At 36.8% G+C, this 23,583-nt stretch overlaps 1 protein-coding gene across 1 annotated transcript in view; it reads left to right on the plus strand.

Annotated features, from left to right (window-relative positions):
• The window catches only part of LOC126248619 (intermembrane lipid transfer protein VPS13A-like), a 764,418-nt gene that overhangs the window by 640,640 nt on the left and 100,195 nt on the right, over positions 1–23,583 (plus strand). Inside the window, exons 55-58 of the mRNA XM_049949782.1 lie at positions 12,690–12,855; positions 12,928–13,118; positions 13,359–13,554; positions 16,094–16,255. Coding sequence (XP_049805739.1) covers positions 12,690–12,855; positions 12,928–13,118; positions 13,359–13,554; positions 16,094–16,255 — 715 coding nt within the window. The remainder of the gene's footprint in view (positions 1–12,689; positions 12,856–12,927; positions 13,119–13,358; positions 13,555–16,093; positions 16,256–23,583) is intronic.

Genomic DNA, 23,583 nt, shown 5'->3' on the forward strand with positions numbered 1-23,583 from the left:
TGGTGAGAATTGTCAAAAAGTCCACTTAGTCAAAGAACAATTAAAGAACAGGACACAAGGTCATAATGAAATCACACAGTCCTATATACAGAATTTTGCAGCCCTGTGCCACATTGTGAATCTGAATGTGATAGAAGCTGACAAAATCTCACACTTGCTGAAAGATATCATAGAAGAGGTGTATGAGGTTATGCTGGAAAGTAATGCTCTGAATTTTTTATGCAAAAACTATTAAAGCTTTTTAAATAAAACAAACTTTTTAAACATTCTACATCTTTGTCCTTCATATCTACATATTACTTTCTCAACATAGTCATGCTGGTGACAAACACAGTTTTCCAAATGAGAGAACAATTTGTTGATACCGTCATTGTAGAATATTTGACTTTGTTGATGGTACCACAACTGCACCTCTGCATCACTATCAAAGTGAAGACCTTGAAGGTGTTCTTTAACTTTTGGAAACACATGAAAATCAGATGAGACCAAGCTGTATTGTATGGAGGACAACTGATGACAGTGAACCCAAGGCATCAGATTGTACCACGTGTTGCAGTGCTTTTGTATGGTCTTCCATTGTCATGCTGAAGGAGAGGGTGCTCCACATGTTGATGAACTCTTCGAATACATGCTTTCAACTTTCTGAGGGTTTGTTTCTGATGCACAGATATAGTTACGTTACACACTGCAATGTTATGTGCTACAGTTCGGAGCCTCTACCACCAGAGGGTTGCAACTTGTGGCAGAAAAATTGGAAAATTCAACTAAGTAATATGCATTACATGTAATACCTCAACTGATATTGAGAACAGAATAAAAAATTTCAAAGGATTACTTTTTAGCAAGCTCTTGTACTGAGATCTTCTTGTAAAGGATGTCACAACAACAGAGAATTGATTTCATCACATGGTTGCATTTCATTGGGGGTAACCGGTGGGGGGGGGGGGGGGGGGTTGAATTTATAAATTTGTCTGCACAGCAGTTGTCAAAGACAATGAAGTAGGTTGCAAGAGAACAGCTACAGAATTTTCTGGCAGCCAAAACTATCAGAAAAAGTAAACAAGAGATAGTAGCTGTGAACATTGACCCCTATGGTAGGAGGTAATAGAGAATATTGAAGAAGAGGTATATTGATCTTGAGCACGAATCTCTGCTATCAGTGGAACATGCTAGGAAGAATGGTCTCTGTAAGTGTTCTGACCTTGTTGTAGATTAAAGTTCCATTGTGGCACACCCAGAACTGAAGCGTCTAATCTGAAGTTGCATTAATTGGTAGTCATACAGTTCAGTGATGGACACAACACACATTGAGTTAAATTTTTCACAATTTGACCTTTATTCAAATTAAATACTTTCATTTAAGTGATGACCAGTTTATCTTTCTCTTCTCTGTATATTCCTTCAGCAACAGAATAGATCATTTTAGCAGCAAAAAATGTTGTAAACATTAGTCTTCCATAAATCACAGTTCATCAGACAAAAGCCAATACTGTACAATTCTCAAAACTAGACCTCCAGATTTTCTGATGCATCAAACTAAAAACACAGTTGTTAAATGCATATTGGCAAAGACAGTTCATACACATATTGGCCAAAAAGTTTATAAAGATACTTGGCAAATAGACCATGATTGTACTACTTCTCAAGATGTTATTGGAATGGGGCTACTATATCAAGACTGGGATAATGGTATTTTGTAATCTTGATAATTACATTATAGTTTATAAAACTGCAGGGTGAAAATTTAATAGAGTAGATGATCTACAAATCAAAACAATGATTTGATTAAACTAAAAATAGCTCATTATAAAAGTATAAATTTTCTCAGTACAATTTGATTAGCACAGTGTATGCTTACATAGTGGATCACCTACTCACAAGTAAAATTGCCATGTCTGAAATTATGTTAATTTATTCAAGTTTTGAATTAATAGTTTAATTCTGCTGTTAGGTAGTTCTCACAGCAGAGGTGTAGGCCAGCAGTTGCAGGAAGTGTTGGGGAGTGAGTACCAGGTCACCAGCATTGTGAAGCCTAATGCAGGATTGGCTCAGGTGACTGTTAACATAGAGGGCCTATGTAGGGATTTTACTAAAGAGGATCAGGTAGAGATTGTGGGTGGGGCTGGTAATAGTATTGATAGGGATAGGGAGTATGATATAGATGGTGACCACTCAGACTGGCAACACGAATGTGCATTTCGTGGAACTGTTTCAGCGTCATGATCGGCCTCATCTTAATACAGCCGTCAGGCGTAATAACATGAGACTTGGGGGTGCGCTGATGACAGAAAGCATGAGTCACATTTTAGTGGTGTCGGTGGAGTCTATCAGCAGGACGGGTTTCACTAGACATGGCCTGCACCTCAACAGGTATGGGAAGGGGAGGTTGGCAAAGCTTATAGGTGACAGCATAGGTGGGGGTGGTGGGATCACTCATGGGAAAATTCCTGCAGTAGTGGGTGTTAGAGCTGCACCTTTTTTAGATTGAAATCAGCTGACAGGTATTCCTGCTTAAGGGAAGTCTCTCTAACAAAGGAACGACTTTTGACAAACCTTAGATATCCGAGTAATGAGGGAATTAGTATATTTCATCAAAATATACAAGGTATTAGAGATAAAGTTAGTGAACTGCTTATAGATGTTGACTCTGAAATTATTGGTATATCTGAACACTTCTTAAATAAGGAGATAATTCAGAGGCTTCCTTTACCAGGATACAGGTTGGCTGGCAGCTTTTCTAGGAGCTCTTTGTGGTGTGGGGGAGTAGCAATGTATGTGAAAAATAGCATCCCTTTTGAGTCAATTGATGTTTCAAAGTACAACTGAAAATGCCATATTCTCTTTTCTCTATGAGGTTTTGGACGAATTAAATAAAAGGTTGCAAACGCTAGGTGTTTTCTTTGATTTAATGAAGGCTTTTGACTGTGTTGACCACAAAATATTACTGCAGAAGTTGGACCATTATGGAGTAAGGGGAGTAGCTTACAATTGGTTCACCTCTTACTTTAAGAACAGAGAGCAGAAGGTAATTCTCTGCAATATTGAGAGTGGTAGTGATGTTCAGTCCCAATGGGGCACTGTTAAGTGGGGCGTTCCCCAAGGGTTGGTGCTGGGGCCACTACTGTTTCTTATTTATATAAATGATATGCCTTCTAGTATTACAGGTGATTGAAAAATATTTCTGTTTGCTGATGACACCAGCTTGGTAGTGAAGGATCTTGTGTGTAATATTGAAACAGTGTCAATTAATGTAGTTCAGTTTTTACAGTTTCTAACTCACAATTCAACAAGAACCAATATTTTGATCAGGCAGAATGGGCATATTATAAGTGAGACGGAACAGTTCAACTTCCTAGGCGTTCTGATTGATAGTTAGCTGTTGTGGAAAGCCCACGTCCAGGATCTTGTTCAGAAACTAAATACTGCTTTATTTACCATTAGAACAGTATCTGAAATAAGTGACAGTTCAACACGAAAAGTAGTCTACTTCGCATATTTTCATACACTTATGTCGTATGGTATTATTTTTTGGGGTAATTCTTCTGATTCAAAAAGGGTATTTTTGGCTCAAAAACGGGCTGTTTGAGCTATATGTGGTGTAAGTTTGAGAACCTCTTGTTGACCCCTATTCAATAGTCTGGGAATTCTGACATTGCCCTCACAGTATATATTTTCTTTAATGTCGTTTGTTGTTAGAAATATTAGCCTATTCTCAAGAGTTAGCAGCTTTCACTCAGTTAATACTAGGCAGAAATCAAATCTGCATGTGGAATGCACTTCCTTGACCCTTGTGCAGAAAGGAGTGCAGTATTCTGCTGCATCCATTTTCAATAAGCTACCACAAGAACTCAAAAATCTTAGCAGTAGCCCAAACTCTTTTAAGTCTAAACTGAAGAGTTTCCTCATGGCTCACTCCTTCTATTCTGTCGAGGAGCTCCTGGAAGAGCTAAAAAATTAAGCAAATTCCATTGTTACATTGTTAATTTTCTTTATTTAAAATTAAGACTTATCGCCTGAATATGTTTTTTATATTTCATTTTATCTGTTTCTACTATCGTGTTATAATTTCATGTATTGACTCATTCCATGACCATGGAGACTTCTCCTTAATTTGGTCCCACGGAACAATAAATAAATAAATAAAAATAAATAAATTAATTGAATAATGAAGAATGTTATCTGGTTCAGAAAATTTAGGAAAACCAAAATATAAAAACAGATTCTGGAATCTAGCAAGTATATTGGCTCAGTTGGCAAAAGTAAATTTTGGTGTAACTCTACTGCAATTGAAAATTTTGTTCAGGTTCATTAGTTTGAGGAAAACTCAAACTGGTTACTAGAAAGAATGGTCACAAGGTTTCCTAATGAATGAAGTCAATACTCTTGCAACTATTGATTAGTGCTCTCATATTTCATTATTATCATTGTTGTAACAATTTCAAATACCCATTCCCTTTAATTAATAAAGTTCGCAATGGAACTAAATGTACCACAATCATCATCTGGTGATAAAGCCTAAAACAGGTTAAGAAATTGCAGGTCATACTATGTAAATAAGAATATGTACATGACATATGCCATACTTGGCATGAGTACAGTTAGCTGAAAGACAAATTGTATGATTATAAAAAGGACTAGAAACAATAGCAGGTGGAATAGTTCCAACTTGTTATGTTTCAACTTGGCCAATTTGAACTTATGCTGCAACCCTCAAATGATAACCCAGCATTCAACCAATGCAAGAACTCCCTACAGAAGGACAAACATTTGAAGGACAGAGGACAACATGCTGGTATGTTTCCACTTGACTTAGACACCTTGTACCCAAAACAGAGAAGAAGATGAGTTTTTGATGACTACTATGCCACCAGACATCAATCACCACAACAGTTCTATTCATGCCAATCAACTGCAGACAATTATAGTCAGCCTGTAGGATGAAGATCATCACTTTACACTGGATGAGGGTGCTGCCAAAGACGCTGTAGCCAGTCCACATTTCCGTAAACAGGTATCAGCATTCACCTATCTACTCGAATCCAAAAATGATCCTCTCCACAACCAGAGAAACAAAAATGTTTTGGGACTTAGTATGTAGCAATGGAGTCCATCCAGATCCAGATAGAATAATAACAATCACAGATTTTCTGACTCCTTGACACCTTTGTGATATCAGAAGTTTTCTCAGAAATTGCTTGTACTATCAATGATTCATAAAAGACTTCATGTACTAAGACATGTCCCTTGCAAGAATTGCTGTAGGAAGATGTGAAATTTTCTTGTAACATGGTGCAAAAAAGATTTTTCCTTGTCCTTAAGGACATGCTATTATCATCTCCAGTCACAGCATTGTATAATGAGTGTGCTGATAGAGAACTTCACATTGATGCTGACAGTTATGAGGTAGGTGCTGTTGGAGTGATGAAAAGGTGATATAATATACTTTCAGAGTACTCTCCACATCTGAGAGGAACTAATCTATAAACAAAGAAGAGTGCTTTGTAGTTGTCTGGGCCATCAACAAGTTCTGACTATATTTATTTGGTAAACCATTCACCATTGTAATGGACCACAACTCTACACCAACAGAAAAAAAAAATCACAACACTATGAAATAATCAGTGTAGAGCAATGAAATTTCAGGAATGCATTAGTCTAGGTAACTTATTTAAGTGATTAACATTGCAGAATCACAGGTCAATATAAATGCAAGAAAAGTCATTGCAAGTGTGAAATGCTGGTACATTAATAACTGGTGAGTTCCGTGCCTGTTGCATTTAGTTGGTCAGTAAAGGGACAGATAATGTCGGTCGTGGATGACACTGGAATTGCCGCCATATGTCATCCCATATATGCTCTATTAGAGACAGATCTGGGGATCGAGCAGGGCAAGGCAAGATGTCAGCACTCCATAGAGCATGTTAGATTAACAGCAGTATGTGGGTGAATGCAGCCTGTTGGAAAACTCACCTGGAATGCTGTCAGGAATGGCAGCACAACACATTGAATCACCAGACTCATGTACAAAATTGCAGTCAGGGTGCATGAGATAACCACGAGAGTGCTCCTGCTATCTTTCAAAATTGCATCTCAGACCATAACTCCAGGTGTAAATCCAGTTGCTTGCAGGCCCTAATTTGGCCTCCTCTTAACCAACACAGAGCCATCACTGTCACGGAGGCAGAACTGGCTTTCATCAGAAAACACAACAGACCTCCAATGTGCCCTTTATTGAGTGTCACTTGACACAACTGAAGTCACAAACAGCTGTGGTTTAGGGTCAGTGGAACACTCACTACAGGGTGTCGGGCTTGGAGCTATCATTGAAGTAACCAATTTGTACCAGTTCGTTGTGTTACTGTGGTGCCAACTGCTGCTCAGATTTTTGCTGTAGATGCAGTATGATGTATCACAGTCATACGCCAAAAATGACAGTCTTCCCTCTTGGTAGCACCATGTGGCTGTCTAGAGCCCAGTCTTCTTGTGACCATACCTTACCATGACCTTCACAGCTAGCATTTGTGCACAGTGGTACATACCTGCTAGTTCTTTCTGCAGTATCACGGAAAGGACATCCAGCTTCTCATGGCCCCATTACACAACATTGTTCAAACTCTGTGAACTGTTGTCCTTGTCCTTGTCATCTTAAAAACATTCTTGACTAACGTTGACTCACTACATCCAATCTTAAAGGTAACTACTGTAATCCTCATCACTGTTACAGCACATATTTAAATGAAACCTGATTTGCATCCTTATAGTTGCACTACTAGCACCACTCGTAAGCTACTGGTGTGAAATCTGAATAGACATCATCTTTTAGATGTAGGAACATGGCTATCAACTTTCGTTTACCTCTGACAATTCCTTCTTGGTGTTGTGTTTTTTTTCCATCAGTATGTTTGCTGGCTGACTATCCTGAAGTATCCATCAGGTCAGTTGGTGAGTCGGTCACCGAGGCTTCAGAAATATGACATCAGAGAGGTATACAAAATGTGATGCAGAATAAGTCCCATATTATAGTGGAGTGGTGCAACAGCACAGAGCATAGCTGTGCATCAGACAGCTGCCGCAATGCTCCTTTGTGTCCAGGTGAAGTGGGGCGAGGGAGTAGGGCAGTAGCTAGCAGGCTCACTTAACTGTGTGAAACAAAACATGCAAACTGTCCAGTCTGAAACCTTTCTCAAATGATTTTAGAGAAACTACTTGGTAAAAATGATTCTGGTCATCTCATAGCTTTACTCATCAGCTTAATGGTGAATTGCTTATAATTTCATTACCTGTCATAGTTAATATGATACTAAAAATGAACTAAACTACTATAAGAAAGTTGAATAGTTTGTAATAAAAAACTGAGATCAATATGAATTTGTGTCACTGCCTACCAAATGTTATTAACATATTGAACAATTCTTTAATGTTTTCATAGGATCTATAACTCTGTTCATGAGAAAATTGACTGTGTATAACACACTCCATTCTGCTCATGCTGATGATACAGCAAGAATGAAATATTCATAACACTCTTGTATCTCGTAAATCGTTTGATATATTGAAACAAGGTTTTGGCAGATGATAGCACACAAAGAAAAGAGTATGTTGCTTTATGGTTACTGTGCATAATATCCTTATCTATCACAATATACAAGTAACTATGAAGTTTTTCAATGGTATAATGTAATTTTTTAAGGGTCATTGACATCTGGTGAAACGAGAATTGTTACAGATTCCTAGAAACAAGAAGTAGCTTTCGAGACGAGAAGGAGGAGATTAGTGTTTAACATCCTGTCAAGTTTTCAAGACATGTCTCTGACATTCACAATAGAATTGTAGAATCAACTACCAAAGTGTTGTGTTATTGCCTCCAACCACTCTACATGAAAGTGCCTTGTGAAAATTACTTTCTACATATTGTAAATAATTTACATAAGATACAGAACTTTCCAAATGCAGTCAGTAATGCTGGTGGAAATTGTATTCAATCTAAAATGCCCAGAAAATTCCCGGTAAAACATTTTATAGTTATAAACATTTTCATTCAATTGTAGTACAAGCAGTTGCAGATCATCATCATCTTAAACAGTTTCCTGCCCCAGGCTGGGTCTGTCTGGAACATAAGCCTCACCATCTAGTTTTATTTTCTCACCACATGTCTGTGTTCACTCTGGTCCAGTGCTCACCTCTTTTTTCAGTAAACTCCTCCACACCTTTCAGCCATCTAGCCCTTGGTCCTCCTGTTGGTTGTTCCCTTCACATCTCCATTTCCTGTAACTTCTTGGGAATTCTCTTGTTTTTCATTCTCTTTAAGTGTTCATACCATCTCAGCCTTGATGTTTCTGTCCTGCTCTGCAATGATTCCTTTTTTACTATTTCCCTTTCTCTTTCACTCCTCATCTTATCTCTATTTGTTACTCCCAACCTACTTCTGAGGAACTTCATTTCACATACCTGTTGCCTGGTTACATCTCTTTTCTACATTATCGATGTTTAAGATGCATGGGTTATTATTGGGATGTAATAACTTATATATGTTACTTCTTTGATTTTTGTAGGGTGCCTTTGATCCCAACTAGGCTCCCACAATTCACAAGAGTGCTTCTGCCTGTCTGCCACATTCACTGCTCTCTTTCTCATTTCTTCCATTTTCCTGTATCACACTTCTTAGGTACTTGACACTTTCCACCTTCTTCAGTTGTTCGTCTCCAGTCCTTGTTCTGCTAGTTGATCCATCTTTCTTTCTAACTGTAACAGTTGCTTTCCAAGCACGCTCATGGAAAATTCATTATAATCAATGTTGGGGGATATGGGATAGAAAGTAATGATGATACATTTCATTCTTCTTAATATACTACTAGAGTCTACACTACCAAAGACATCAGTTGTATTGGCTTTTGTATTCATGTAGCTGTGTCATATCTATTGTTGAGGCATTTTATTAAATCTTACAGTCAATTGGTTTTAGATCCAGAAAAAGAATATTTGAAAGATGCCTTCCCAGATCCTGATGATTAATTTAATGTGCTTTTGGAATAATGAGTGCTCAGTTGAGCATGCTCTGACAGTTCTATGAAATTGGCTTTTGTATTCATGTAGCTGTGTCATATCTATTGTTGAGGCATTTTATTAAATCTTACAGTCAATTGGTTTTAGATCCAGAAAAAGAATATTTGAAAGATGCCTTCCCAGATCCTGATGATTAATTTAATGTGCTTTTGGAATAATGAGTGCTCAGTTGAGCATGCTCTGACAGTTCTATGAAATATACATCTGTTCTGCAGAACACTGTCATTGACCTAGAAGAATCCCCAAGTGTTGATGCACAACATATACTAGAAATCAAGCGTTTTATCCAGGGCACTTATCAGACAGGAAAAAACTTTAATACTGCTTTAAATGTAGCATTTCTCATATAATAAAATAGGATTTTCATGTGTTTGTCAACTGCTACTTCAACTTCATCGTTACAGCGAAAGAAATGAGGGATTAAGGAAAAATACTTTGTACTTGTAGTCTGTGATTCTGCTGTCACCTCATTACATAAATGTCCAAAATGAATTAATTGTGATGATTCTATATTGGGACTATAGGAAGCGTTACTAAAGTACTATTTGCAGCCATATTGTATCCTTCATCACCTGTCAGGTGTTACATTTGATGTTGAGGATTATGACACTTCATCACAGAGATGAAAGTGCAGAGAAGTTGTCCATGTACTCCATATGAAGCCCTACTACCACAGAGTCACAGATTGACAATGAGGCCTTCTCATTAAAGGAAACTGAAGACTCACTCAATGATTGAAAAGCTTCAATAGAAGGGGCTTCCTTCAAAGCCCCTCGCAGTGAATAGGATGTGACAACATGATCAGAACATGAGGATCTGCCAGCGTTGTCATACAGAGGACAACTGACAAGATCTGGATCTAGGGAGATGTAGTCACTCCAATGAGAGGTTCTTAAGCAGGTAGCTGCTGTTTGTCTAGGAGAGGGAGCAATGTCAAGATATGTGCTGCATGCAGTGTGGCATAGTGGTTAGTGTCACTGACTAGTATGTTGCAGGGTGACAGTTCAAATCCAACCACCCACATTTAGTTGCCATTTAGGATTTATCAGTTCTGGAATCTTATTGAAATTTCTTATGTTTGTAATGTTTGTATATTCTGGAACATTAGATTTTTGTACAAACAGCTACACTCCTCATTTAGGTGTTCAGTTGTGTTCTGGTTGTACGTTGGTGCTCTAATGCACTTTCAGTTATGTTTTTCACTTCACTGACAATCGAGCATTTGGATTTAGACTTGATTCTGGTTTTGATGTGATAAGCTGTACACTATTTTCTTGTGCATTAGCAAGCACTGACTAAAGGATACTCATTCTACATACATGTATTACCCAAAATATAGTTTTTCTGTATTGCAGACAAAACTTCCAATTGATGGTACTTCTATATTTTTGAGAAATTATAATAGAGATGAGCACCTTAATGTATGTGAAACTATTGTACTGACAAAGACATTTAGTTTTCAGAGTCATTAATCCCAGAATTAAATATATGTTTGATACTTGTACATAGATTCCCCAATGGAAATGGAAACTTAGAAGCTTGGCTGTATTCCTAAAAAAAGTTAGACAAAATATCTCTAAAAATATAATAAAATGTAGAGAATTTAATGTTCCTCCTCTAGTAGAAACTGACAGATGTGGCAGTTGGAAATTTTAATGCTCAGCACCAAGAACCCCGTAAAAATTATGAAATCTGCAAGGTTAACTAGCTGCCTTGACCAGGTAACAACTGATCTTAACAGCAGTGTAGAAATAAGAGATCTGTACTTTCCAGATATAGTGCACTCACATGCTAGTTAATGACATCACCTACTGCCAAGAGAAAAGGTAGTTTTTCCCAGACAATGCTTTTAGATTCTGAAATCCAAAGGAATCTGCAGTACTCAGTACTGACCTGTGTGTTATTATAAAGGCACTGAGCCAAGTTACATGTGATGGTGGTAAGAAGTTTCTTACTTACACAGACTGCCTTACTGCTGTGCAGAGAATTCAGCAAATGAATCCAGTGTATAAAATGTTTCGACCATCCAGAATAATCTTCTGTTGTTATGATGGAAATGGAAAGAAGTATTATTCTGCTAGGTACCGAGGCATATGAGAATCTAAGGGAATGAGGAAGCTGACCAAACTGTCTAAGACACTAGTGAGGAACATGTAAGTAGTGTACCATTTTACTGTAACTAGTTGAAAAGTGAGGGCAAGTGTTCTTTCCATCATTAGGTTCCTCTCCCAGCTTCATTTCCCATAATATTAACACCTTAAGATTGGCAGGTACAGCCTCCTCCACCAGTGCCAAACACATAACTCCGTGATACCTTCCAGATATCAATCTCACTCCTCTATGCCCAATTTTTTTATACATTTTGATTAACATCCACTTTGTCTCAAAGATTGTCCAATCATCAAAATTTACCTTCTGCCTTATCTCTGTAAAAGTTTATGAGGCAGTAATACCCATAAAAATTACCTCTGTCCTCTACTAAACCAGTAAATAGTGTTCTGGAAAGCTGCCCTCTAGCAACTGTAGCTATTATGACTGGTAATAATCTGTTAAGTTTCCATTGACATCCAGGAAATGCTGATGCATATACCAGTCACAGGATATAATGAAGGAGCCTCTTGTTACTAGGACTTTATCCTTATTGCTTTCTTGTGTAACAGTTGTCACCAAAAGTTAATCAAGCAAACAACACTGTTGAACCCCAGTGACCATAAATCACTAATAAATTGTTTACAATTGCTTTAAATTTCAACCTTCTCCTAAGATCATCACAGGAGAAATGTCTCTTATTAACTGCAGAAAGTCTCAGTTTAGAGTTCATGCCCAAAAACTGTATTTTCATAAATTTGTAGGTGTCTCACTTGAGGCTGCCACTTAACTACCACAACCTGTGAGCAGTATACCAATTATACCAATTATTGAACAGTGTCCTCAAAAATTCCTTAGATCTTGCCCAGGTAAAAAAAAAACAGACGTGCAGAATTATGTGAGAGCTATGGCCAGTAACTGCTTTGTAACAGCCATCTTAGTATCATTACATGTAGTTGTAATCGTTGCTGGTTCATAATAAACCGAATGTTGGTTAACATATCAAAAGAAACTTGACTATGCAGTTCAGCATTCCCAACTAATGGACTCTTTTAACATGTCTTGAAAGCCAGTTAGTACATCATAAACACAAACCATGACCTCAACACTTGTTGACACATTGTCTTTTCCCTGTAAAGCTATTGTTTGTTTGTGTGTACATATAATCAAGAAGTTTATATTATGCATGATGTTCCAGTTTGTAACTTCCTATTAATCATGTATTACTGAACATATCTTCTTTTTGTTACTGTACCTGTGTTTATTTTAATATTTTACCTCTATGACCATTTTCCTTCAATGTACTCCGCCAATTCTTTCTCTCTTATATCCTAAATTTTCTGTACTTTTCATTTCTTAGTTGTAGTTTCTTCACTTGATGTAATGTTTTAATTTACTTAATTATATGATTTGGAAAACAGGATAAAATCTTATAATTTTTGTGATGTAATACAAATAGCAGATTCCTAAAACATTTCATAAATATGGTGCACAGTTCAGTGCTAGTTAAATTTGCAAATGTTCTCTGTTTGTTACAGGTACATAAAAATACTAATACAAGAATTTGCTCTCCAAATAGACACAGAATTTCTGTTATCAGTGTATGATATTTTTGCAAAATGGGAGAATGAAGTGAAGCCATCTGTAAGAATGAGAGCAGATATTTCTACAGTACACATGCCTCTTGCAAATGTTGTGCCAAAGGTAAATTTAATTCACTATCACCCTTTACAGTTGCTCTGAATATAATAACACTAAAAAGATTTTTTTTCGCAGGTACCGATAAATGATCGAAAAATAGTTATTGAGTATATCCACTTATCACCTCTTAAAATTCTGTTTAGTTTCTCATGTCATGGCCCATTAATCTCCAGGAGAAAGAAACATTTCTTTAGTTCTGATATGATTGACATCTTCATAACATCATTTGGCACTAACCTGACTGAAGTTAAAGGAGTAAAACTGAAGTAAGTAGGAAAGAAGTATTTTCTGGTTACACTTATTGCTACTATTGATCAAGCAAAAAAGTTGAATGTTAAATGAAGTATTTGTGGGAGTTTATACAGAAATTTACTAAAGAAATTTGGATAATATTCTATACTTTGTTATTTTCTTATGTACTTATAGCTTTATAATGTTGTTGTTTCTTTAATGCATATTTTTCACTGACAATGTACATACATACAATGATTTGTTCTTTGTTTCAGTATGGCTTATTATGAACAAAAAGGAATATGCACAACATTCTGTCAACAAGTTTCTGATATTCAGTCTCATTACTTCAGTCAGATAATTCAGCAGTTTTATGTTCTTGTTTTGGGTATTGATATTCTTGGAAACCCATATGGATTAATTACAGACTTTTCGGATGGTACTGATGAGTTCTTTTATGAACCTTTTTTGGTAAGAGCTCCATATCATGATTTTTTATATCTTCTTATGTAATGATTACCAGTATCTTTAACATATAAGGCACATGAATGTATTGGAGACCCTTTTATTTCTCTGTGCTGAATGATTCCTCCTTGGATTTAATGTATGACTGTGTAACTATAAGGTGGTTGTGACTAATACAGTTCAGTTTTTTACTTACATTTATATGAACTTTTATAGATGTTAGTTCTATTTATAATAATCAAGGGGTCCATAAGACCCATTCTTGAAATAAAATTATTTAAAAGTGAGGTATTTATTTCCTTATATGCAGTGAACAATGCCTAGTGGAAAGAATGTTAAATGTTTGTTATGGTAGTATTTGTATACCTCTAAAAGTTTAATGCATTTCTTTCTTCTTATATTACCTTTTTCATGATTCAATTAATCACATCACTTTTCTGTAGAGCTATAGGCAGGTAAGTGACACGGCCTTAAATGCAAAAATTTTTGCATGAGAAACCAATGCAGAGCTTCCCTGTGCTGTCTTAATTTTTTTTTCCTTTCGCAGCACCAGTATCAACACAGGCTCATTTCATATTTTATTATGTCATATGAAAAAGCTGTGATGTATCTGGAGCATTCTCCAAAAACATACGGATTGTATATCTTTAACTGTTATACCTTTCAGTCTCAGGTGAAGTAGTAGAAAAGGAAACTAATAAATAAGTGAGTGATTTGTGAAACACACACACACACACACACAGCAAAAAAGAAAATTTGTTACCCAGAAGAGAAGGAGGAAACAAAATGAATCTTTGTCAACTGAGAGGATACGTGATGTTATTTCAGTAATTACAAAACTGAATCAAATTTCTGAAGAACTTGACAGGATGAACCCACTTATCAGTATGATGATGTTGTACCCCCTTTAGTGTGGACATGTGCACTGATTCAGTTGGGAAGAGTATCTTAAAATTGTTGTATCCTCTTCTGAGGCACACGGGCCAACAACTGTCGTAACTGGGGCTTGATGGCCTGGATTCTGCCACTGGGATGGAGTTGACATCCAAGCTGGACCCATTACTTGTTCTATCGGAGACAGATCTGAGGATCTTGTTGGCCACAGGAGTACCTCAACGTCACATGTACAGTTCACACAGACAAAGGTCATGTGTGGCCTAGCACACCCTTATCGCAAAAAAGGGCACCATCATACTGTCACATGAGGGGTAACACATAGAAAATAGTATGTCTGTGATGTATCATTGTGTGTTCAGTCCAGATGTCTCTCAATTACTGCCATTCATGGCCCGACGACATACCCAATGGCACCTTACACCATGATGCCAGGAGTACCTCCTCTGTGCTTGCCTTAAATATTGAAAAACTGGTACTTCTCTCCAGGCTACCATCATACTGTCTGATGATGGTTATCAAGGATAGCACAAAACTGTGATACACTGATGAACAACATAACACCATTCATCAGTAGTCCATGCTTTCTAGTCATGGCACTCCTTCATATGTTACTGTTTTTATTGAGATGTTAACAGCAGACTACACATTGGGTGGTAATTCCCATGTCTGTCTGTTGCTTGTCCCCAATCAATAGTGTGCAATAACACAGAATGTTGCAGGGAGTCCATTAGTTGGTCTCAGATGGCAGGCACAGATTTGACAGGATTTCAATGTGCTTGTTGCACAATTTGACTATCCCGTATTGTGGTGCTCAGACACGGTTGACCAAAACTTTGACAACATGTATGCCTATCCTTATGCTCCTATAAAGTCCAACATTGGAGGTCACTACTACAGCTGACTGCTCTACAAATATGGATATAGGATGATTCCATCAGCCAGCCAAATGGAGACTCACAATGAAGCCCTATTCAAACTCTTGTCAGGTGCTCATAACACTGTCTCATATTTGTACGCATGTTCTCCATGTCCTTCACTGTGATCACTCAATATCTGACACTGGTCACATCTCTTATACAATTTACTGTGCCTGATAACAGCACCAAACATGAACAATGTTAATACACTTTGATGGCCCTTCTGCCTGTGACAGAGAATTGCAACTCTATTAATCATTTACATACCCACCCCTATGGTGTGCATATGTACAAAGTTATATTGTCATCTGACATGTCTTTTAAGTTCTTCAGTTTTTGTGTCAAGCAGTGTGTGTGTGTATGTGTGTGTGTGTGTGTGTGTGTGTGTGTGTGTGTGTGATATTTAGGTTTCTTGTTACTGTAATTATCAAACTTTTACTTTATTAGAGGAGTCAGATATGTATCATTTACTTGCCTAGTAGCACTCATCCACACAGAATCTAAAACTGAAAATGTAGTGAGCTATAAAATTTACTGAATGCCCTGACAGATTAACAAAATTAAACCTTATTTAAGAAATCAGGCATGTATGAAAGTTTACATAAAACATCACACTGTATTCATTCCTTCTTTCATTTTTCCACAGATGTTGCTTTTACTAGCTTTATTTGTGTTATTGATTTTCTGTTCATAATAATCCACTGCAGAATTGTTTTTTACATGTTTTTCAGGGTGTTATGGAAGGTCCAGAAGAGTTTGCTGAAGGCTTGAGCTATGGAGCTCAGAGCCTGTTTGGGCACATTATTGGAGGTGCCATGGGCTCAGCTTCTCTTATATCCTCATCTTTAGGTGAAAACCGTTCCAGCCTTAATTTTGGTGAAGACTACAGAAAGGTACTAGGCCTGGATTTCTTATTGCCAAAAAATAACATGCAAAGTAGAGTTCAAGACACAGTGAAATTTCTGTATTGAATAACAAACATTTTACTGATTCCAGATATAATTTTACTCACTGATATTTTATTTGTGGTATTTGTGATGTTTGCAAGTATAGGCTTCAGTCTTTAATTGTAGGTTTACATTTTGATAAATTTTTAGGGACTCAAGTTTCCCGTTTTATGTTTGCTTATAGTATGTGTTGCTAAATTATAATGTTGTGCTATTGCATAACCCAGTAGCATTTATTTTGAATACAGTTAACAATTGTTATATTGAGCCTTAGTTAAATATAAAATATTTTGCATACCATCTAAAGTAGTAAAAGTAAAATAACTGTTAACAGTATTCTTCCCATTGGGACACTAGCACTGTGTGACACCTATACTAAAAAATTATATAAGTGTGTTATGTATCTATACCAAGTTTTATGCGCTGTCCCATGTAGTCATTTTCAACAAAATTTGTGCAGTGTTATCCATGAACTTTTTCTGCGCTGTGATCAGAGAAGGGCTTGGGGAATATGGGGAATGGAGACAGAGGACTTCCCCCCCCCCCCCCCCAAAGAATTTTGCATAGAGTAATGTGGATTGATGGGACCAAGTTCCACCTTGCTCAAATAGTGTTGTCAACTAAAAAGTGGTGATCATGCTTTGTGCTTCATGCAGAGTACCTCTTAAGATTAGTACTCAAAGTATATACCAAAAGATGTTTAAATGATTTGTTTACTTGTAATAGAAGCTTCTTAATAAATAAATCAACAGTAGCATGTAATTAGTAAAGTGTAATAGTTTACAACAAAAAAATAAAAAATAAAAAAAATTAAATACAGAAGATCTAGTTCTTAAGATTCAAAGTCTTTTGACTTCTTTCAGTTGAGGGTTAGGGAGCTGAAAGGCAATGAAGAACTGTGTAAAGAATGGTGCACTCAGTGAGCTCTTGCAGTGTTAATGACCAATGTATCATTGTAAATAGGATGAATACTGTGAGAGCATCATTTCCAATGTGATCAAATCTATATGTTGTGGCACTCAATGTAGCCACCATTCTTAAAAAGTAAAGAATACCATTATTAAACTGTGATATAAGTATTTATTGTCCAGATTGCAGTAAATATTTGGATTAGTGCTTTTAGAAAAACACAGAAGGTAATTTAGTTGAAAGTTATCACATTTTAAAGAGGTGATTTGGGGATAGGTTGGTGATACCAAACAGGACAGATTTTGATAGTTTTTTCTTAGTCTTACTCACACCTATATTGCAGGTAGGTATTTAATTCCTCTGTTTACAGTGTCCTGCTCTATTTACAGATTTTTCTAATGTCTCCTAATAAATATACTCAGTCTAGAGAACAATAGACTTTCTTTTGACTTCCAGCATAGCCTTTTCTGAAGCTTATGTAATTTAGGAGTAAGAACTCACTGAATAGTAGAGGTTTTGAGCCATTGACAAACACACAGAGAAGACTGAATCACTAGCTTTCAGATGAGTCCTTGTTTGAGCTAGAGTATGTGCGCGCATGCGAGCGCGCGCGCGCCCGCACACACACACACACACACACACACACACACACACACACACACACACACACACACACACACACCTAAATTGTGCTTGCTGAATACACACACTGAAAAATATCCCTATCCACAGCCCAGAAAATTATCCATATCCATAGCTGAAACTCATTTTACACCTGGAATTGTGAACCTTATGTGACAAGATCAAAAAAATAATGAAATTGATACCAAAATATAATTTACCGTGTTATTTTGTAAAGAGGCATTATGTCTCCTTCATAGTGTTTGATTATGCACCTTGTGTCTTAATATATGCAGCTGGTCATACAAAGATTTTTGCTTGTATATAAAGGAAGAGATTTTTCAATTTTTATGTTGTGCACTATTGCAATAAAGATCTGTTATTTATTTACTCTTTTTATAAGTAAAGTGATCAACAAATAGATTTACATGTATTCGCTATTACAGTTCATTGTCCATTGCATTCAGTCAATATAGCACTAAAGGAAACAATATCGTTATCATACATCAATCTCCTTGTAGTGACAGTTTACACAAAATCCACAGTTACATACAGTTAATTCCAGTATAAACTATTATGAAGGCATGGCTCTAAATGTAGTATTACCTTTTCTTGTGTCATTTATTGTGCACCAGGTAGCTGTAGGCAGTTGACTTCGTGGAGTTGATTAATTAGGGTCATCCATGAGACAGGACTTGATGTTTCATCATTTTTTCTTTATTCTTTTCATATTTCACCATGCCATGAAAGGCTGCTTAAGCCAGTTACCACTTTGAAATTGTGTACTGGAATTTAAGAGAGGCTTTTCTAAATAAACATTTATTTAGTAAGGAAGTAGATGCTAGCATCCATTTGGGCAGTTCTCTTTCATTTCTGTGTCGCTGCTTGTTTTTTCTGAGTTGTTACAGAACTATGTGGGCCATTACATGACGTCAAGATGGTAATCACATTAGTCAAGAAGGTTTCAGACTGTAAGATTTACAGCAAATAATTCATACCTGGTTATCCATTTACTTGCTATTGCATATAAAACAGAAGCAGATAACATAACTGAACCCATTAATGCTGAGTTTCACAAATTCACTTCATACCAATGCTCTCATAATAACTGGAAAGTTAACTGATTTTGAATGCCAGTGCTTATAGATACTGATTCTTCATAAGGCTACCAACACTTCTGACAATTGCTGCAGTCTCTTAAGTATTTCAGTTACCCCTAAAGCACAACAATTTAGATTTTGATCTTTCATCTTGAAATTTATTCAGGCATTTAGGGGTTAAACATATGCCTCATGTTATACAAACGTGCAGGTGCTTTTTATGACAGGTCAGATTCTAAGGATGCCAGCATGCAGTGAATGCAGAGCTTTATTAGCATGAACCATACATTTACTCTAAAATTCTTTAGGTTTCTTTTTTTTTGGGGGGGGGGGGTATTGATATATAATTTTATTCCCTTATATTTAACACTTTTGCTGTGTTGTTTAATCATGTGGGGAACCAACCTTTTTTGTCTGAGTCATGGTGATACCAGTCTGAATTCACATTAAGTTTACTGCTTCTTTTGTGTTATATGTAGAAATTTTAGTATATATTGACTTTAGAGGGGTAATCTCCTCAGTTTCTAAAAAGGTTGCTTTACACATTTCTTTTAGCTATTTCAACAGTGTTGTTATAACTGCTTTCAGTTTAGTTTAAACAGCCTCACTGATTCTAGCACACTGATATCAGAGTACTGATATCTACTGCATTTCTTGTTGAACTAACAATAAAACATGCTTTACTCAGTTTAGTTCTGGTTATGTCAGTCATGTTTCCATATGAGTGGGTCAGTGATGGAAGCTTCTAGAAGTTTTGTTCCTTTGACAAATTTAGCATGTTTACCACTCTGTGATATAGTGGGAACCAGTGAAGTTTCTGTGTAGTGTAAAAACTTAGGCTTGTCTTCATTACATTAAGGAGCAGTCTGTTTATATTAAGATATAAGTTTGTTTTGGCTGTGCTTCTATTCAGTTCACTCTAAAGTGGTTCTTTTGTGTCAGATATGCAAATCATGGTGTCATCAGCTGAGAGAGAAACTCTGTTGATGGGTAAGGTTAAGGGAAAATCATTTATATAAAGCAAGAACTACAGGAGGCCTGAGATTGAGCCTTGTGGAACCCCATGTCTTATGGTTTTATGGATGAAATGTACAGTACCAGAAATTTATTAAGGCTTAATCTCATTTGTTTGAGTATATTGTTCATTTTCTTTGAGATAAACACTCCATCATGGCAAATTCCTCTTATTTTAGATGAATTAACGTTCTGCAGCAAGGCATTAATGTTGGCTGCATGTCAGCAAGTCTTAGAGTGAAATCAAGGTAAATTTTTTCTTTTCTTTGGGAATGAGCTAAGTCTGGTGACTGTAGTATATTCAAATATTTGGATGAATACTGAGAATACTGAAATTGGTATGTAGTTGCTAGTATCCTCCTTAATTTCCTCTTTGTGTACTGGTAAAACTTCTGCAGTTAAGAGTTTATTTGGAAATGTGACATTCAGGAATAAGGAGTTTATTGTATGGGATAGGGGCCTGTAGTAATTTTGCTGCTCCAAGGAAAAGGAAGCATTGGATTGTGTTTTGTATTGCAAATGACTTCTTCATTCTTTTGGTTTGAATTATTTTTTCTGTCTCTGATTGTGATGTTGGTTGTAAGAACAGTGTATCACTGTGCATATATGAGTCAATTTCTGGAAGATGGTTATTCTTGAGGTGATCTATGAGACTTCCAACAGTTTTAGTGAAGTATGAGTTGAATTCATCTGCTTTATTTTTTATTGGAAACTAATCTCCAATTTAAGTTTAGGTTAATTTTATTTGACAGCTGTGTGTTACTACAGCTGGTTGTGTTTATGGATTTTTACATCCATTTACTTTTGTCTCATGATGATATCAGTAGGTTATTGTTTTTCAGCTTTTTGGATACACTAACTAAATTCTAAAGACCTTGTTATAAGTAGTGAAGTATTTCTTAAAATCTTTTGGGTGAGAAAAAATCTCTCTTTCTTTTATCTGATGTGATGATATCTGTGGTTATCTGCTTGAGGGATTTCTGTTGGTACATACACTTTTTTGGTTTTAAAGGGAAGTGGTAGTTGAGGCAACAGCAGAAAGTAGTACACAGTCTGCCAATTTTCTCTTCACATATGGGTAAGAATACTAAGCACACTGCCTTCGGAGTAGTTTCTGCTTTGTGTTACAATCTTATTTTAGTTGAGGCTTGCTCATTGGCAAACTCACTTATGTAATTTTGTAGGAAAGTTCTGGTAGAATGTAAATACTTTAGGTGTATAGGAGACCAATCACTGAAAGGTAAAAGCCTTTAGTCATCAACAGGTACATACAAAAAAGAAAGAAAACTTGCTATATTTTGGAGTAATCCTTTTTCAGGCTGGAAGAAAACACACACACACACACACACACACACACACACACACACACACACATTCACTGCAGACACAGGCCTGTGCCCATACATGAAGTATGGTATGTCCAGCCGGCACCAAGTAGGAAAATAGTCATGTGTGTGTGTGTGTGTGTGTGTGTGTGTGAGAGAGAGAGAGAGAGAGAGAGAGAGAGAGAAAGAGAGAGAGAGAGTTTGTGTCAGTGTGGTTTCTACTGTATGTGTATTTGTATTCCAGCTTGAAAAGCGATTACTATCAAACCTTGCAAGTTCTTTTTTTTCCCCCCCAACAAATAAACACTTCTGCCTCTTCATGAGTGGTCTCCTTTAGATCTAAAGTATTTATCTGTGTAATCAATGCATTGTGACTAGAGAATTCTGAGATTACAGAATGTGCTCTGCATTCAATGTTACTCAGTACTTGAGTTGTTAGCCTGGTTGGAGATTTAATGTTTAAATCACAATCATAGCAATTCACAACATTTGTATAGATTAAATGGTCCCTGTCTCCTAATAGGAAATTTATCATGAAGTCACCACAGATTAAGATCTTACAAGATTTTGTTTTTGTTAGTTTCTATATTACTAAGGTCAAATTCTTGTAGAAGACCCTCAAGTTGCCTGATGTTGATATAAAATTAATATTAAAAAAACACTGGTATCTGAGGGTTCTAGAGTCACATATATTCAGTGTTAGAACATTAATACTGTCTTTTATAAATATGCAGCTGTTTCCACCTTTAAATTTTTTTCATGAAAATTGATGTATCAGACTGAACAATGGTAACACATTCTATTTCAGGAGACCTCATGCAGTGGTCAATAATACACAATATTTGTACATCTAACAGTTCACTATTGCTATTAATTATGACATATATTTCACTCTCTAGTTTATTCAGTTTGAGTTCACCTCAGCGAGAGCTCGACTGAAAAGTCTCAAATACTTGACCACAGATGGCACACACAGTTTCTCAATGTGTAGTCCTGTTCTATTTTACATGAAAAACTAGGAGTGTATATTTTTATGTAGGCATAATTTTACCTTTTTATTAAGTGACATGACTTTAATTATTGATGGATAATTACTTTGAGATATGTTAAAACTTAGATTAGTCACAGTTTTTTTAACAAAGGAAGACCTGTGTAGCTTGTGTACTGGTGATAGTGAAGAAGTATCAATGAGCTAAGGAATGTTCCCTATAGTTCTTACATGTTTAAGCATCATCTTCTCAGCTTGCTGTGATATTTTTATAAAGCTGTACAAATTGTAAACAACTTATTTCCTCCTGGTACATCCACAAAAATTATTTTTTGTACTAAACAACTATTTGTAAGTTATTACCTTAGGATTAAAGGAGATCACTCACTGAAAAGCATTCAGTTATCAATAGCACACACAAAGGGAAAAGTTGATAGCTTTTGGAGTTATCCTTTGATGAGCTAAAGTACACACACACACACACACCTATGCTCTACATGGTGCCAACTAGACTGACTGTGGTAATGCTGTTTTGCAGCAGATGGGCTGGATATGGTGAGGGTAATGCTGGGTTGAGTGCTTAAAGGGAGAGGGAAGTTTGAGGCAGGGAGAGAGACTGCAGATGGGTGGATAGTTGCTCAGAGGGATGCCAGTTTGCTGGCTAGGAGTGAGAGGTGGCATGTATGGTTGGAGCAGCCAGTGGGAACTGGCACACACTGAAGGTGACATGGGGATGTGAGCTGGGAGGGGATGACGGGACAGAGGAAGGGGAAACTGTTGGGTTGAGTGTTTGGGGCTGTGGATTAACTGAGATTGAGGCCAGGACAATTCTTGAGCAGAGGATGTGTAATAAGGATAAATCCCATATGCATAGTTCTGAGAAGCTTGTGATGGATGGGAGGATGCAGATACCTCGGGTTGTGAAGCAGCCATTGAAACTGAGCATGTTGTGTTCAACTGCATGTTGTGCCACCAAGTGGTCAATTTTGTTCTTGACAATAGTTTAGTTGTGACAATTCATCATGGGGAACAGCTGGTTGGAACTCATACCAACGTAACAAGCTGTGCAGTGTTTGCAGCAGGATACAACATGGCTGCCTCCTCAGGTGGCCCTGCCTCTAATGATATAGGATAATCCTATAACAGGACAGGAGGAGGAGGTGCTGGGTGGGTAGATTGGGCAGGTCTTGTGCCTTGGTCTACCACAAGGATATGATGCCTGTGGCGAAGGGGTGGGTGGGTGCTGGAACATCACTTTAGGAGAAGAGGGAAGGATCTTCCATAGGATGACCCTTATTTCAGGGCAGGATGAGAGAT

The sequence above is a fragment of the Schistocerca nitens genome, chromosome 3 (assembly GCF_023898315.1).
Source record: "Schistocerca nitens isolate TAMUIC-IGC-003100 chromosome 3, iqSchNite1.1, whole genome shotgun sequence".
Classification (NCBI taxonomy): domain Eukaryota; kingdom Metazoa; phylum Arthropoda; class Insecta; order Orthoptera; family Acrididae; genus Schistocerca; species Schistocerca nitens.